Here is a 13,227-nt window from a genome sequence, read left to right on the forward strand (position 1 = left end):
GTATTCTGCCTTCAAATTCGATCTCCCGAAGTGTATCACTTCACACTTATCCAGGTTGAACTCCATCTGCCACTTCTCAGCCCAGGTCTGCATTCTATCAATATCTTGTTGTAATCTACAGCAACCTTCTACACTATCCACAACACCACCAACCTTTGTATCATCAGCAAACTTACTAACCCACCCTTCCACGTCCTCATCCAATTCATTTATAAATGTGCAGTCAGTGGGATTAGTTTCATTTGGCAACATGGTCACACAGACATTGTGGTCCAAAGGGCCTGTAACTGCTGTACTGTTGTATGTTCTATAACTTGCTGTTGCTCTGCTGATGTTACCTAATCAGATCCCACAGGGTTTTAATTTGTTGTTTCTACTCCAAATGACAATGGAATATTTCTCTCTTTAATGGTAACCAGTACCAGTAAAACAAATTATTCCAATCTATCAGAAATGTGCCTTTTTCTCTCTGTCTACCATCTGGGTTTTTGTGCTTTTTATTTGATTTCTAATAGTTATAGTTTATTTTATTTTGTTATTTCACCTTTGGATTATTTGATGCAACAAATCCATGTATGTTTGTTCAAGGGGTTTGCTGTACTTTTATGTAGCCATCATTCTGCCACAGTTTGGTCAGATAACCACCTGAGTTGATGTGTGTGTTTTAGAGTGTGTACTGAGTTCTGACATGGACCTGTGTGCATGTCTGTGCACAAGTCACATGGTGCAGAGAGCTGAAGCACAGGTTGTCAGTTGACCTGGGAAAGGTGCAAAGCATTTAAAGAAGGTGAATGCACCTCGTTTGGACTCTGGTTTCTGTCTTGAACTTTTACCAAATGATGGACCTTGAGTGGCATTTCACCAGATGGTGTCTTAAAGGCAACAGAGAAAAGCGTGAGTGTGCCTGGACAACTGCATTGGCATTGGTAATGTGGTTACAATCAAAATTGTTCATGTTTGGCTCTCTGTAGTTTCTCACCTCTTGTCTTTATGTGCGAATGTATTTAGTAGTTGATACAGAAAAAAATGTGTAATTTCTATCCTGTGTCAGAAAAACTCCTGGAATGGGACAAGCTGCAATTGTGGCTGATGGAAGACTCCAAAACATAAAGGATGATAAAGGATGGATCGAGCCCGTTGTAACAGACATTTTCTTATTTGCTTCCGAGCTGAGCGCTTGTGATTAAACCTTTGAGGTTGGAGTCTCTTCAGCTTCCCTGAACATTTCAATAACTACCTGTCGTAACCTGGCAACAGAAGATGGCTTCTGTAAAATATAGATTTTGATTCGGATACTAAATGTTGCTCAGTCGAAAGTAAAACACTTCAACATCCAAACAATATGATTTATAAGTCAGCACACCAGTATGATGGGGACTTACAGAAGGTGGGCAATGATGAATGAAGGTAAAGCTGGTAATAGCGGGGAAAGGAGAGGGAATGTGCAGAAGCCTAGAGTTGGATGTATCAGGAGTTCAGAGGCAAGGATTTTGTAGTGTTACATTTTGTTTGCATGGAAGCCAAAATCCAGGAGTGATGCTCAGCTTCAGCATGGTGAGGGATAGGACATAGCAACAGTGTTTGAATGAGCTGATGTTCTTGGAGAGAGTGGCATGTAAGGTTATCAAGGAGAAAAGTCAAGTCTCAAAAACAGGGCTCTGATGAGGATTCTGCAGCAGTTAGACTGAGGTGAGGGTGGAAGAGGGGTTCTGAACTGGGAAGGAGGTGGTCATGGTGACAGACAAGCAATAAAGTCAGAACGGTTTGGTTCAAGCCAAGAAGGTGCTTGGGTTAGGATTGAGTTCAGCCATGCCGACCAAGATTCCCATCTAAGTTAGTCCCATTTGCCTGCGTTTGGCCCATATCCCTCCAAACCTTTCTTATCCATGAACCTGGCTAGGTTCCTTTTAAATGTTGTTAATATATCTGCCTCAACCACTTCCTCTGGCAGCTCATTCCATATACAGACCACCCTCTGGGTGAAAAAGTTGCCCCTCAGGTTTCTACTAAATCTCTCCTCTCTCACTTTAACTTATGTCCTCTAGTTCTTGATTCCCCAAACCTGGGAAAAAGACTATGCGCATGATTTTATACAACTCTATAAGATTACTCCTCATTCTCCTATGATCCAATGAATAAATTCCCAACCTGCTCAACCTCTCTCCATAACTCAGTCGCTCGAGTCCCGGCAACATCATCGTAAGTCTCCTCTGTACGTGTTCCAGCTTAATGGCATCTTTCCTGTACCAGGGTAACCAAAACTGAACACAATATTCTAAATGTGGCCTCACATAACATCCCAACTTCTATACTCATTGTCTTAACTGATGAAAGCCAGCATGCCAAAAGCCTTTGTCACCACACTGTCTACCTGCAACGTCTCTTTCAGGGAACCACATACTTCCTAGTTCCCTCTGTTCTACAACAGGGCCTAGGTGGACATGTGAGTGAGTGTGGTATACCTGAAATTGGGAAAATTCAGTGTTCATATCATTGGGTTGTAAGTTACCCAAGCAGAACACGAGGTGCTGTTCTTCCAATATGTGTTTGGCCTCACTGGTGCAATAGAGAAAGCCGAGGACAGTGTGGGAATTGGAAGGAGAGTTAGACTGATGTGCAACAGGAAGCTTGAGATGGCCATTGTGGACAGAGCACAGGTGCTCCACAAAACATTACCTAGTCTGTGCTTGGCTCCTCCAATGTAGAGGAGGCCACATCATGAGCACCAAATGTGGTAGACCAGGTTGGAAGAGGTGCAGGTGAACCCTCTGCCTCACCTGGAAGGGCTTTTTAGGTCCTTGGATGAGGATGGAGGTGAAGGGACAGGTGTTACACCTAAGTTTGCAGGGGAGAGTGCCAAGGAGACAGGGAAGGAGGGATGGGGAGGGATGAGTGGACCAGGAAGTCACAAAGAGAGTGGTCCCTGTAGAAAACAGAAGGGGGGGGGAGGGGAGGAAAGAGGGGAGGATGTGACTGATGGTGAGATCATGTTGGAGCTGGAAGCAATGGTGAGGGATGATGTGTTCGATGCAGAGGTTGGTGGGGTGAAAGGTGAGGACCAAGGGAACTCTATTGCTGTTCTGTCTGGGGATAGGATGTTGGGTGGTAGCAGTCATGTGGGAATTGGAGGAAATGTGTGTGAGGGCTCCATCATTTAGAGCAGAGGGAAAACCATGTTTCCTGAAGGAAGATGATATTCAGAAACCATAGAGCAAGTCTCATCTTAAGAACGGATGAAGTGGAGATGGAGAAATTGAGAAAAAGGGATGGCATCCTTACAGGAGGCAGAGTGGGAGAAAGTGGGTTTATAGAAGATGGAGACAAATTCAGAAAAGGAACAAAAATGTCAGATATAGTCCTGTTGAACCTGAGAGAATCCTTTCCAAGGTTTCAAGTTTTAGATTTTGATCAGAAGATATACAGCAGTACAGAGGTGGTACAACCCTGAATGACAACAATTTGGACTGGCAGCCACCTATGGTAGAGTGAATAAAATTAGGGATATAGCACAGAGATATATTAGAGCACAGAGAGAATATGAGAAATAGAAGGACAGGGTGGAAATTGGGGGCAAAGGTGATGAAATTGACAGTTCTGCATGGGTGTAGGAAGCAACTTGTGTAGGGGTGCTGAGCTCAGGTACCTAACCTAATCTAACCTGTTTTGGCTGAGACTGGCGGGATTGAATCTGGATTCTCACTGGATTACTGTTCTATACTGGAATTTTATATGTTTGCACATGGAGTCATTATGACGAGCTTTGTTGTTTAGAATGAATAGCAGTTTGTTTGCTCTGGTTAGCAAATGGACCCCAAATCCTTGATGGATTTTTTGAGTTTCTGTGTTGATGTTTTTTTAATTGCTATAATCTTGCGAGCTCTGCCATGCTGTTCACTTTCTTGTACATCTATTCCAGGCTGCAGAGTTTTGGTTCTAAGTGGACAGTGGATAACTCCACTAAATCTAACTGAAATTTTGAGAAAAAAAGTTTAGAATGGACAGTGTTTTTTAGAACATTGCCAGCAGGAGTCTCTACTATAGGAGCTTCCTTACAGCTGTGACATCTGTGCTGTTTACATCTGTGCTTCAAATAAATCTTTTCCACTGTTTCCAAGGCTTTAGTTGTGGGAGTAACTAAAATGGGAATAGTCTATGGATGAGAGCGATCCATAGAGTGGCTGGTAATTCAGGAACAGTGAGCTTTCTGTCTGGATATGAATTGTGTTTTTGAATAGGAAGCCATTAACTCCCTTGAGCCTGTTTCACAAGTCCATTATATCAAGGATGTACATCCAATCCCTTTACTCCTTTTGTGTTTTGGATCCTGGCAACTTGCTAAATGATCTAGTTGAAGAGATTATTTTTGAAGGCTTCATCTGAGCTCATCTTTCCCAATGTACCTAGATTGTCATTTGCAGCATTGTAGGTTAGCATCTGAGGAGGAGCAGGAGGTGCAGGGAGGTAGAGATAGTGGAAGTGTTGTGTCCCACCTGATTCACTGGAACCTGCTGTTTCAGATGATTTTTTTCTCTTTTGAATAAAATCTGAGCTCAGTTGATTATTGAGACCAAGTCTGCACCTTATTTTTGTTTGGACTGGAGGGTAACTGTGAAAGTTTTGGCTGGTCTGGCTAGCTTGGCTGCTTTTCTCTTTGGTATTTGTGAATACTTTGCTAATTTCAGGACAATTATCTCCTTTCCCGTTCCAGTTCATTAGCTTTTGTTGGTCTGTGTTGTTTTGGGATAATTCATTTACTGCAATGTTTAAGCAGCACCAAATCCTGCTCACCCATTACCTAATGGGTCACTGATCTACACTGGCTCCTGGACTGGCAAAGGCTTAATTTTTACGTTTTCATCTTTTATCACTTCTGCACCTCCGTAAGCATGCTCGTGTCTGCCTTTGTGAACTCCATCCCTCTAACCTTCAAATGAAAGATCAACCAAGATCATATTGAACAGGGAACGAGTGAGGGCAGAATGACCTACTCCTGCTTCTTGTTCTCGTGTTCTCTCTGTGCTCTTAATTCTGGCCTCTTGTATATCCCTGATTGTATTCACTCTACCATGGGTGGCTGTGCCTTTAGCTACCAAGCCCCTAAGCTCTGGAATCAAAGTTGCCAGTGTAGATTATGTTATTCAAGGTTGCACAACCTCTGTACTGTTGATCTTTAGATCAAAATCTAAAACTTGAAGCTTTAGGAAGGATTCTGACAGGTTCAATTGTACGTAAGAATAGGAAGCTATTAACTCCCTTGAGCCTGTTCCACAAGTCCATTATATTAAGGATATACATCAAATCCATTAGCTCACCTTGGTTCCATGTCTCTTGATACCCTTCCCCAGAAAACTTTATATATCTCAGTTTTTAAGTTTCAGTTGTCCAGGGCCTGTTGTGCCTGACCTTCCCAGTCTGACTAAAGGTCTAAATAGAAACAGAAAATGCTGGAGATGCTCAGCAGATCAGACAGCATCTGTGAAGAGAGAAACAGAATTAATATTTCAGGGCAATGATCTTTGATTAGAACTGGAAAAGTATTGGTATTGGTTTATTATTGTCACTTGTACTGAGGTACAGTGAAAAACTTGTCTTGCAAACTGATTGTACAGGTCAATTCATTACACAGTGCAGTTACATTGAGTTGGTACAGAGTGCATTGATGTAGTACAGATAAAAACAATTACAAAGACAATGAGAGGTAAAGACAGAGTCCAAGGAGGGGAGACTGGTGTCCGTGATGCGTCGGGCTGTGTCCACAACTCTCTGCAGTTTCTTGTGGTCCTGGGCAGAGCAGTTGCCATACCAAGCTGTGATACATCCAGATAGGATGCTTTCTATGGTGCATCCGTAAAAGTTGGTGAGAGTCAAAGGGGACGACACAAATGCTGTTGGTGCCATGTAAGAAAGGGTGGTGAAGGCTTCTAACTGATCTGTGTGTAGGAGGTGTAAATAGAGGCAGATGAATGAATACAGAGGAGAGAACACTGCAGTTGTAAAGCTGAAATATAAGAGAATGCTGGAAATGCTCAGGTCAGGTAGCTTCTGTGGAGGGAAAAACCTGAGTTAATGTTACAGATTGATGACTGTATCAGAACTAGCCACGATCAGAGAAAAGCTTGTTACCATGCTCTTCCACTTCTGATGAAAGGTCAGCGACCTGAAGCACCAGATCTGTTTCTGTCTCTCCACGTGGACTGAAGTGTTTTGTGTTTTTATTTCACTTTCCAATTTTTATAGTTTTGTTTTGTTTACAAGGCTTGTTCTGGGCTGCAGAGAAGCTGGAATTGTGATCCAGTACATGAATTATTTTGCCAACAACTAAGTTTTCCATTTGCTCTCACTTTGTTTCTGATTTGTACTGGCATGTATTTACTTGATGGTTTTTTCCTCCCTTGCTTAGCCCAGAATCATGATATATGTGTTGAGTTTGGAAGCTTTTAGAGGGTCTGTTATGAATCTGTCAGAATTACAAAATCTGCTGTGATTCAGATGTTTCTTGAGAATGAAAAAGAATGATTTGAAAATGACATCTCCGTGGTCAGCAGTGCCTGATGGACTCATTCAAGTGAGGAATTTTTGGGTTACCTCTCTGGTACATCTCTGAAAATCCATAACATCCAGTGGAGTATGTGGTGAGGCCAGGAGTCGGAACGTTACCAGTTTCCTGATGCCATCAGTATCTGGAACTCCTCCTTGGGATGTGTTGCAATAAGGAGCTGTACCAGATCTAACTGCAAAACACCAAGAGAAGCAGTTGTAGTGAAAGTACTGCTGCAATCAGATGGAAGATGAAAGTGCTGCCAGTCTCATTGGCCTCTACCAAGTTCAGTCGAAGTTAGTCACTTTGCTGGAAGCTGCTGTGACAGAAAGACAAACTGCTGAGTTTGTATTATCTGATACCCCTGGCCTCTTGTGTTTGGGGGAACCCCTGCCTGGAGGGCAACGTTTGCACCTTAAGGATATCAGCGAGTGTGGATTAGGGGAATTAACAGTTGGAACTTGTCTGGATAGATTGTTAACAGAGGGAGATGAAAAAGAACAGAAGGAAGAAAAACAATGCAGGAACTGTAGGATGCATTTTAATCAGTTGTACCGTTAATTTGCCTGTTCTCCTGCCATTTGAAGAATGATGTTGTATTCTGCAAACTCAATGCTAGCCATCAAGAAAGATAAGATAACCTGGAATTCTTCTCCAGAACAAGAAAGCTTGATGAAGGTGAAGTTATGAACGGGTTCACTTGAATAAACATAAAGATGTTTCTACTTATGGGTTTGATAGCACCAAAACAGGTGCATAGGCAGGTTGTGAGGAGAACACAAAGAGCCTGCAAGAGAATGTAGGTCAGTAAGTGAGTGAAAGTGAAGTTAGCAGATGAAGTATAATGTGGGAATTCGTGAGGTTATCTACTTTGAAAGAGAATAATAAGCAAATTGTTGTTCGAGTGAAGTGAGACTACAGAATGTTGTGATACAAAGAGATCTGGCCTAGGGCATGAAACACAAAATGTTATCATGCAGGTATAGCAAGGAAGGGTAATAGAAATGGTATGGGGTATAAAATAGAGAAACTTTGATGTAACTTTACAGAGAACTAGTGAGACTGCATCTGGAGTACAGTTTCAGCCTCTGTATTTAAGGAGTGATTGGTAGTGAAGAACATGCAAGAGCCTATTAAATAATAGGGTACTTAGAAAATATCAACAAGATTAGACAAAGTCAGCATGGATTTCTGAAAGGGAAGTCATGTTTGATGAAGCCACGGGCTTTTTTTGTTTGAGCATGTAACTAGTAGAATAAATAAGGAAGAACCAGTGGATATGGTGGATTTGGATTTTCAGAAGGCCTTTGACTCATGTGTTATGGGAAGAGCACAAGTATATGGTGTTGAGATGGAAGATCAGCCATGATCATATTGAATGGCAGAGCAGAGTTGAAGGGCCAAATGATCTGCTCCTTTTTTTATGATGTATGTGCATTGGAGGCTAAGCAGAGAAGGTTCACATGGTGGAATCTTGGAAAGAAGTGGTTAATGGATGAAGGTTGAATAGGTCAGAAGTATGCCCATTGGGGTTTAGCAGAATGAGAGGTGATCTTATTAAGATGTATAAGATTTTGAGAGGGAATAACAGGGTAGATGCTGAAAGGGTGTTTTCTCTGGTGGGGGCCTCTAGAACTTGGGTGACGTCTTATCCTGAAACTATGCCTATTTTAGAGAGAGATGAGGAGAAATTTCTCTTCTCAAACGGTTGTAAATCTTTAGAATTCTCTACTTCAAAGAGCTTTGGAGGCAGAGTCATTAAAAAGGTTCAAGGAGATTGACAGACATTTTAAGAAGCTAAGGAGGTTTGGGGAAAGAATGGGAAAGTGATATTGAGATCAAGGTTGGATCAGTCATGATCTTAAATGGCAGAGTATCTCAAGAGGTGAATTAGCCTGGTCCTACTCCCATTTCCTATATTATGTATACTAAAACTTTAAGGAAATAAAAGCAGAAGCAGACTGTTAGTTCCTTGTGTTTGCTGGACCTTTTAGTAACCTCAGTGCCTCTTTCCTGCTTGTGCAGGTGTAATAACTTTAAAACAATCACTAATAAATCCAGTAGAGAATTCAGATGGATCTTCTTTACCTGAAGAGTGATTAGAATGTGGTATTCATTACTTCATGTAGTACTCGAGGTGAATAGCATATTTAAAAAGAGCTGGATAAGTGAAGCCACAGGTGGCGTCCCAGTTGACGAGCACAAGTGTTGTACCTTATTTAAGAAGTGTAGCAGGGATAAGCCAAATAATTGTAAGTCAGAGAGTCTAAGGTCAGTGGTAGGGAATTTTTTGTTAAAAATTTTGAGGGACAGGGTTAATCTACATTTGGAAAGGCAAGGATTAAGCAAAAATAGAGACCATGGCTTTGTTAGAAGAAGATCTATCCGGCCAATTCAGTTGAATTTTTTTGTAGCAGTAACAAAGTGTATTGATGAAGGTGGTATGGTTGATTTAGTCTATGTTCTAAAAGTTCTAAAAGAGTCTAAAAGTTGGATTAATGTAGGATTAGTGTTGATGGTCATTGGGGAATCGTGTGCCAAAGGGCATGTTTCCATGATGTACCTCTCTGATTCTAAGGTTCCACATGGGAAATGGTCCAAAAGTTAGGGCCCACAGAATCCAAGGCAAATTGGATTCAAAATCGGCATGATAACGGAGGCAGAGGGCTCTTTATATGATTGGATGCCTGTGACCAGTGACGTATCATAGGCTGCTATGACCCATACTGTTTGCTGTATGCATTAACAATTTAGATATGAATGTATGATTAGTAAGTTTTCAGATGACGCAAAAATTGATGATGTTGATAGAGGAGCCCAGTCTCGGGTTATAGGATGATACTGATCAGTTCGTAGAATGGTCAGGACAACGGCAAGTGGAATTTAATCCTGATAAGTGTCAAGTGATGCATTAGGGAGGCCTAATGAGGCTAGGACGTATACGATGAACGTTAGGGAGCTAGGGAGTACTGAGGAACAGAGGGACATAGCTGTACAGGAGAAAGATACCTGAAGGTGGCAGCACAGGTAGATGAGATAATGAAGACGACACGTGGGACACTAGCCTTCATTGGCCAGGGCATAGAATACAAGAGAAAGGAGATACTGGTACAACTTTATAAAACATTGGTGGACTACTGCATACAATTCTGGTCACTACACTATAGGAAGGATATGATTGTAGTGGAGAGGGTGCGAAGGAGATTCACCAGGATGTTGCCTGGGATGGAGCAGTTCGGTTATGAGGAGAGACTGGAGAGGCTGAGTTTGTTTTCCTTGGAGAAGAGGAGGCTGTGGGGGGACCTGATAGAGGTGTACAAAATTATGAGGGGAATAGATAAAGTAGATAGGAGGCAACCTTCCCTCAAAACAGAGGCATCTGAAACAAGAAAGCATTGTTTTAGGGTAAGGGGCAAGAGATTATGAGGGGATCTGATGAAGAACTTTTTCACCCCGAGGGTGGTTGGAATCTAGAATGCACTATCTGAGTGGAGGTAGTTATTGTCACAACATTTAATAAGTATCTAAATGAGCACTTGAATCGACAGTGCTTAGGAGGCACTAAGTGTTGGTAAATAGAAGGGTACTTGATGGGCATCATGGACATGGTGGGCTGAAGGGCCTTTTCTGTATTGTATGACTTATGTCTGAATGAAGGAAAGGCTGGGATGAAGAGGAATGAGAGCTGTGTGAGGTATAAGCACCGGTACAGATCATTCGGGACCAACAACCTGCTTTGATACTCTGTGCATTCTCTGCAACTAGGTTATGTTGCAAATTAGTGCAGCTAATGTAGTCCATGATCTTGTCATTTAGGGAGAGGTTTCAGTTAGATCAGTTTATTAGTGCTGGTGGTTACTTATCATTTTATCTTTACCATATGCACTTTAGTTAAAGGATGTGCAGTTATTTGTGATATCTAGATTAGGGAAATTGGTGAAAACAAGAGTCATTAATGTCATAGATTGGAGTCGGGGTGGGGGGTGGAGATGGTGTGCTGAGAGGGGGTAAAATCTATTTTCAGGAAGACATTTTCATTACTATTGCTTCTGACCTCAGGGAGTGCTCGAGCTTGTGTTTAGGAAGTTGATTGATGGGAGCAGAATTTTTTTAACTTCCCAGGTAACTTTCAAATTGTAATAAGAAGACCAGCTGGAGTGAATGCCCTTCCAAAGAAGCAGCCTGCACTCAAACTGTATAGACATTAGGAATGAAATTGTAGAGATGGCAGAGGAATTGTGGCTTCAGATATTTAGAGTTCCTGTGGAGTGATTGGAGGCAGATCCTTGTCTCTCAGCAGCCAGCTAAGTTTCCAAGGCATTCACCACTGTGAGTGAAGTATTCTAGCACTGACCCAGCCTCCCTCCCAAGCTAAGCTGTGTTTAGCAGAGCTGTGACAGTTTGAGATGCTGTCTTAATGACGCAAGTTTCTTGTTTGTTTGGTAGAAGCGTCGATCAGGCCGTCAAGTAAAACGAAGGAAGTACAATGAAGACTTGGACTTCAAAGTTGTCGATGATGCCGGTGAAACAATTGCTGTACTGGGAACAGGGCGGATTTCTCCGAACTCTGGGTCCTCACAGAAAGGAAACCAGACGATGGTAAGATGGTGAAGTAGAGAGCAGATAGGGATGTCACCACTTGGGGAGAATGTGGCCAATTTTTCAGGGATTCAAATGATTAGCACCTAGTTACATCTGAGGACTATATTGTGAGAGTTTGGAACATCAGGTTTGCGCACTTGCTATGTACTAGTGTGGTATGTGAGTCATGATCTCTCCACTGAGGGATGGTGTCAAGTTAGGAGTGCTCAGACAGTGCATGTATGATCAAGTGTGAAGATTTCTTCTAGCACTTGAATTTGAAACTGGTATCTGATAGATCCATATTTTTGCTGATCAAGTGACTCCAGAGGTGAATATTGGAACAGTCTTGCAGATTGGACTTAGGGTTTGTCTACCAGACTATGGACATTGAGATATTTTTAATCATTCTGTTCTGTCAGAAGTGGGAAGGTGAACTGCTTTCTGTCTGTGTTTAGAAAGTATTTTGTCAGTGACGTTGTGTACTGGTCCTCCCAGCTAAAGGAATGCTTGCCCAAAGTGAAGTGACCACATTGAATCTCAAGATAGCTCAGGTACTGTGTTTGGTTTTGTTGTAGCCTCAATAAATCGGTGACTTTGTACCAAATGAGGTGTGAAGATTTCTGGCAGAATTCAGGGTGACTGCATTAATTTAGTTCTTAGCATCATATGGACAGCTTGAGAAACCTTTTGTTTGTGTGGTGCTCAACACTCAAAGTAGGATCATTGTGTAATATTTAGGAAAATGTCAAATTAATCATTTTGCTGACTCCATGGGCCTGTTATCTCCACAGCCTTGAACTTTTTTTTGGCACAATTTGACCATGTTGAGCAAATGGGACAATTGTTGATCTTGTATCTTCTGCTTGAATGAGTGTAATTCTCTGTACAGTATTGGTATTGGTTTTTTTATTGTCACATATACTGAGATATAGTGAAAACCTTCTGTGTTGTCTGCCATTTAGATGGATCATTCCATACATAGTTACATTGAGGTAGTAAAAAGAAAACAGAATGCAAAATATAGTGTTACAGTTACAGAGAAAATGTAGTGCAGGTAGACAAATAAAGTGCAAGGGCCATGGCGAGGTGGGTTGGGAGTTCAAGAGTTCATCCTTCAGTGTATGAGAGGTCCGTTCAAGAGTCTGATAGCAGCGGGATGGAAGCTGTCCTTGAGCCTGGCAGTACGTGTTCTCAAGAGAGGGAAGAAAAGAGAATGCTCAGGGTGGGAGGGGTCCTTGGTTATGTTGGCTTTTCACTAAGGCAATGGAAAGGAGGCTCGTTTACATGATGGACTGGGCTGTGTTCATAACGCTCTGCAATTTCTTGCGATCTTGGACAGAGCAGTTGCCATACCAAGCAGTGATGCATCTAGATAAGTCTAAAAACCATTACATGGGTTTGGATTAGTGTGAAAAAAGCAGGTTTCTGTTCTTTCATATCGCTCTCTATTTCTCATAATGAGCATACTTGTACATTCATTTAGCACTTTCACGACCTAAGTTCTGGAATTCCATCCTTAAACCTCTTTGCCTTTCTATCTCTCTGTCTTCTGTTAATACACTTCCTAAAAGCCACTCCTTGAGCAAATTTTTGGTCCCATCCTTGTATCTCTCAGTGACTTGGTGCCTAAGTCTGTTTGATTGCATTTCTTTGTCAGGAAGTTCAACCACATTGGAGATGCAATGTAAATGTGTGTGATGTTTAATGGTTCAGAATTTGGCCATTGTTTTAAAAGGTTTCAAGTATGTTAAGGGCCAACTTCTCCTTTAATCCTGACGTAAGCAAGTAGCATTCTGCTCAGTTATGTGCTGCAGAGTTTCAGTTTGTTTTACTGTAGTGAAGTATACTAAGTCCTTATAAAGCTGTGTTTCATCCTACATGAGCAATAGGATCAGAGACCTATTAGTTGTCTACTATTTAATTTGAGATTGTTTCTAGTTTTCGAAAATAATTTCAATGAGAAACTCAATCGAGGAGACCGAGGCTGGCAGTGCAGAATAAGAATTATTTGCTGGGGACTCCAAGAATAAATGCGGATTGCAGGAAGATGGGAAAGCTGAGCAGGATTATAAGAAATTGATTGAGCCGTAGTTTTATGATGGGCA

At 41.7% G+C, this 13,227-nt stretch overlaps 1 protein-coding gene across 8 annotated transcripts in view; it reads left to right on the forward strand.

The window, feature by feature from the left end:
• chd6 (chromodomain helicase DNA binding protein 6) overlaps nucleotides 1-13,227 on the forward strand; it is a 162,044-nt gene that overhangs the window by 76,078 nt on the left and 72,739 nt on the right. For 7 of the 8 annotated variants that reach the window (XM_052031323.1, XM_052031325.1, XM_052031326.1 and 4 more), the window contains one exon: nucleotides 10,985-11,137. The exons of the other annotated variant lie outside the window; for it this stretch is intronic. In XM_052031323.1, the coding sequence (XP_051887283.1) occupies nucleotides 10,985-11,137 (153 nt within the window). The remainder of the gene's footprint in view (nucleotides 1-10,984; nucleotides 11,138-13,227) is intronic. 8 annotated transcript variants of the gene reach the window in all.

Source organism: Pristis pectinata, chromosome 16, assembly GCF_009764475.1.
Source record: "Pristis pectinata isolate sPriPec2 chromosome 16, sPriPec2.1.pri, whole genome shotgun sequence".
NCBI lineage: Eukaryota > Metazoa > Chordata > Chondrichthyes > Rhinopristiformes > Pristidae > Pristis > Pristis pectinata.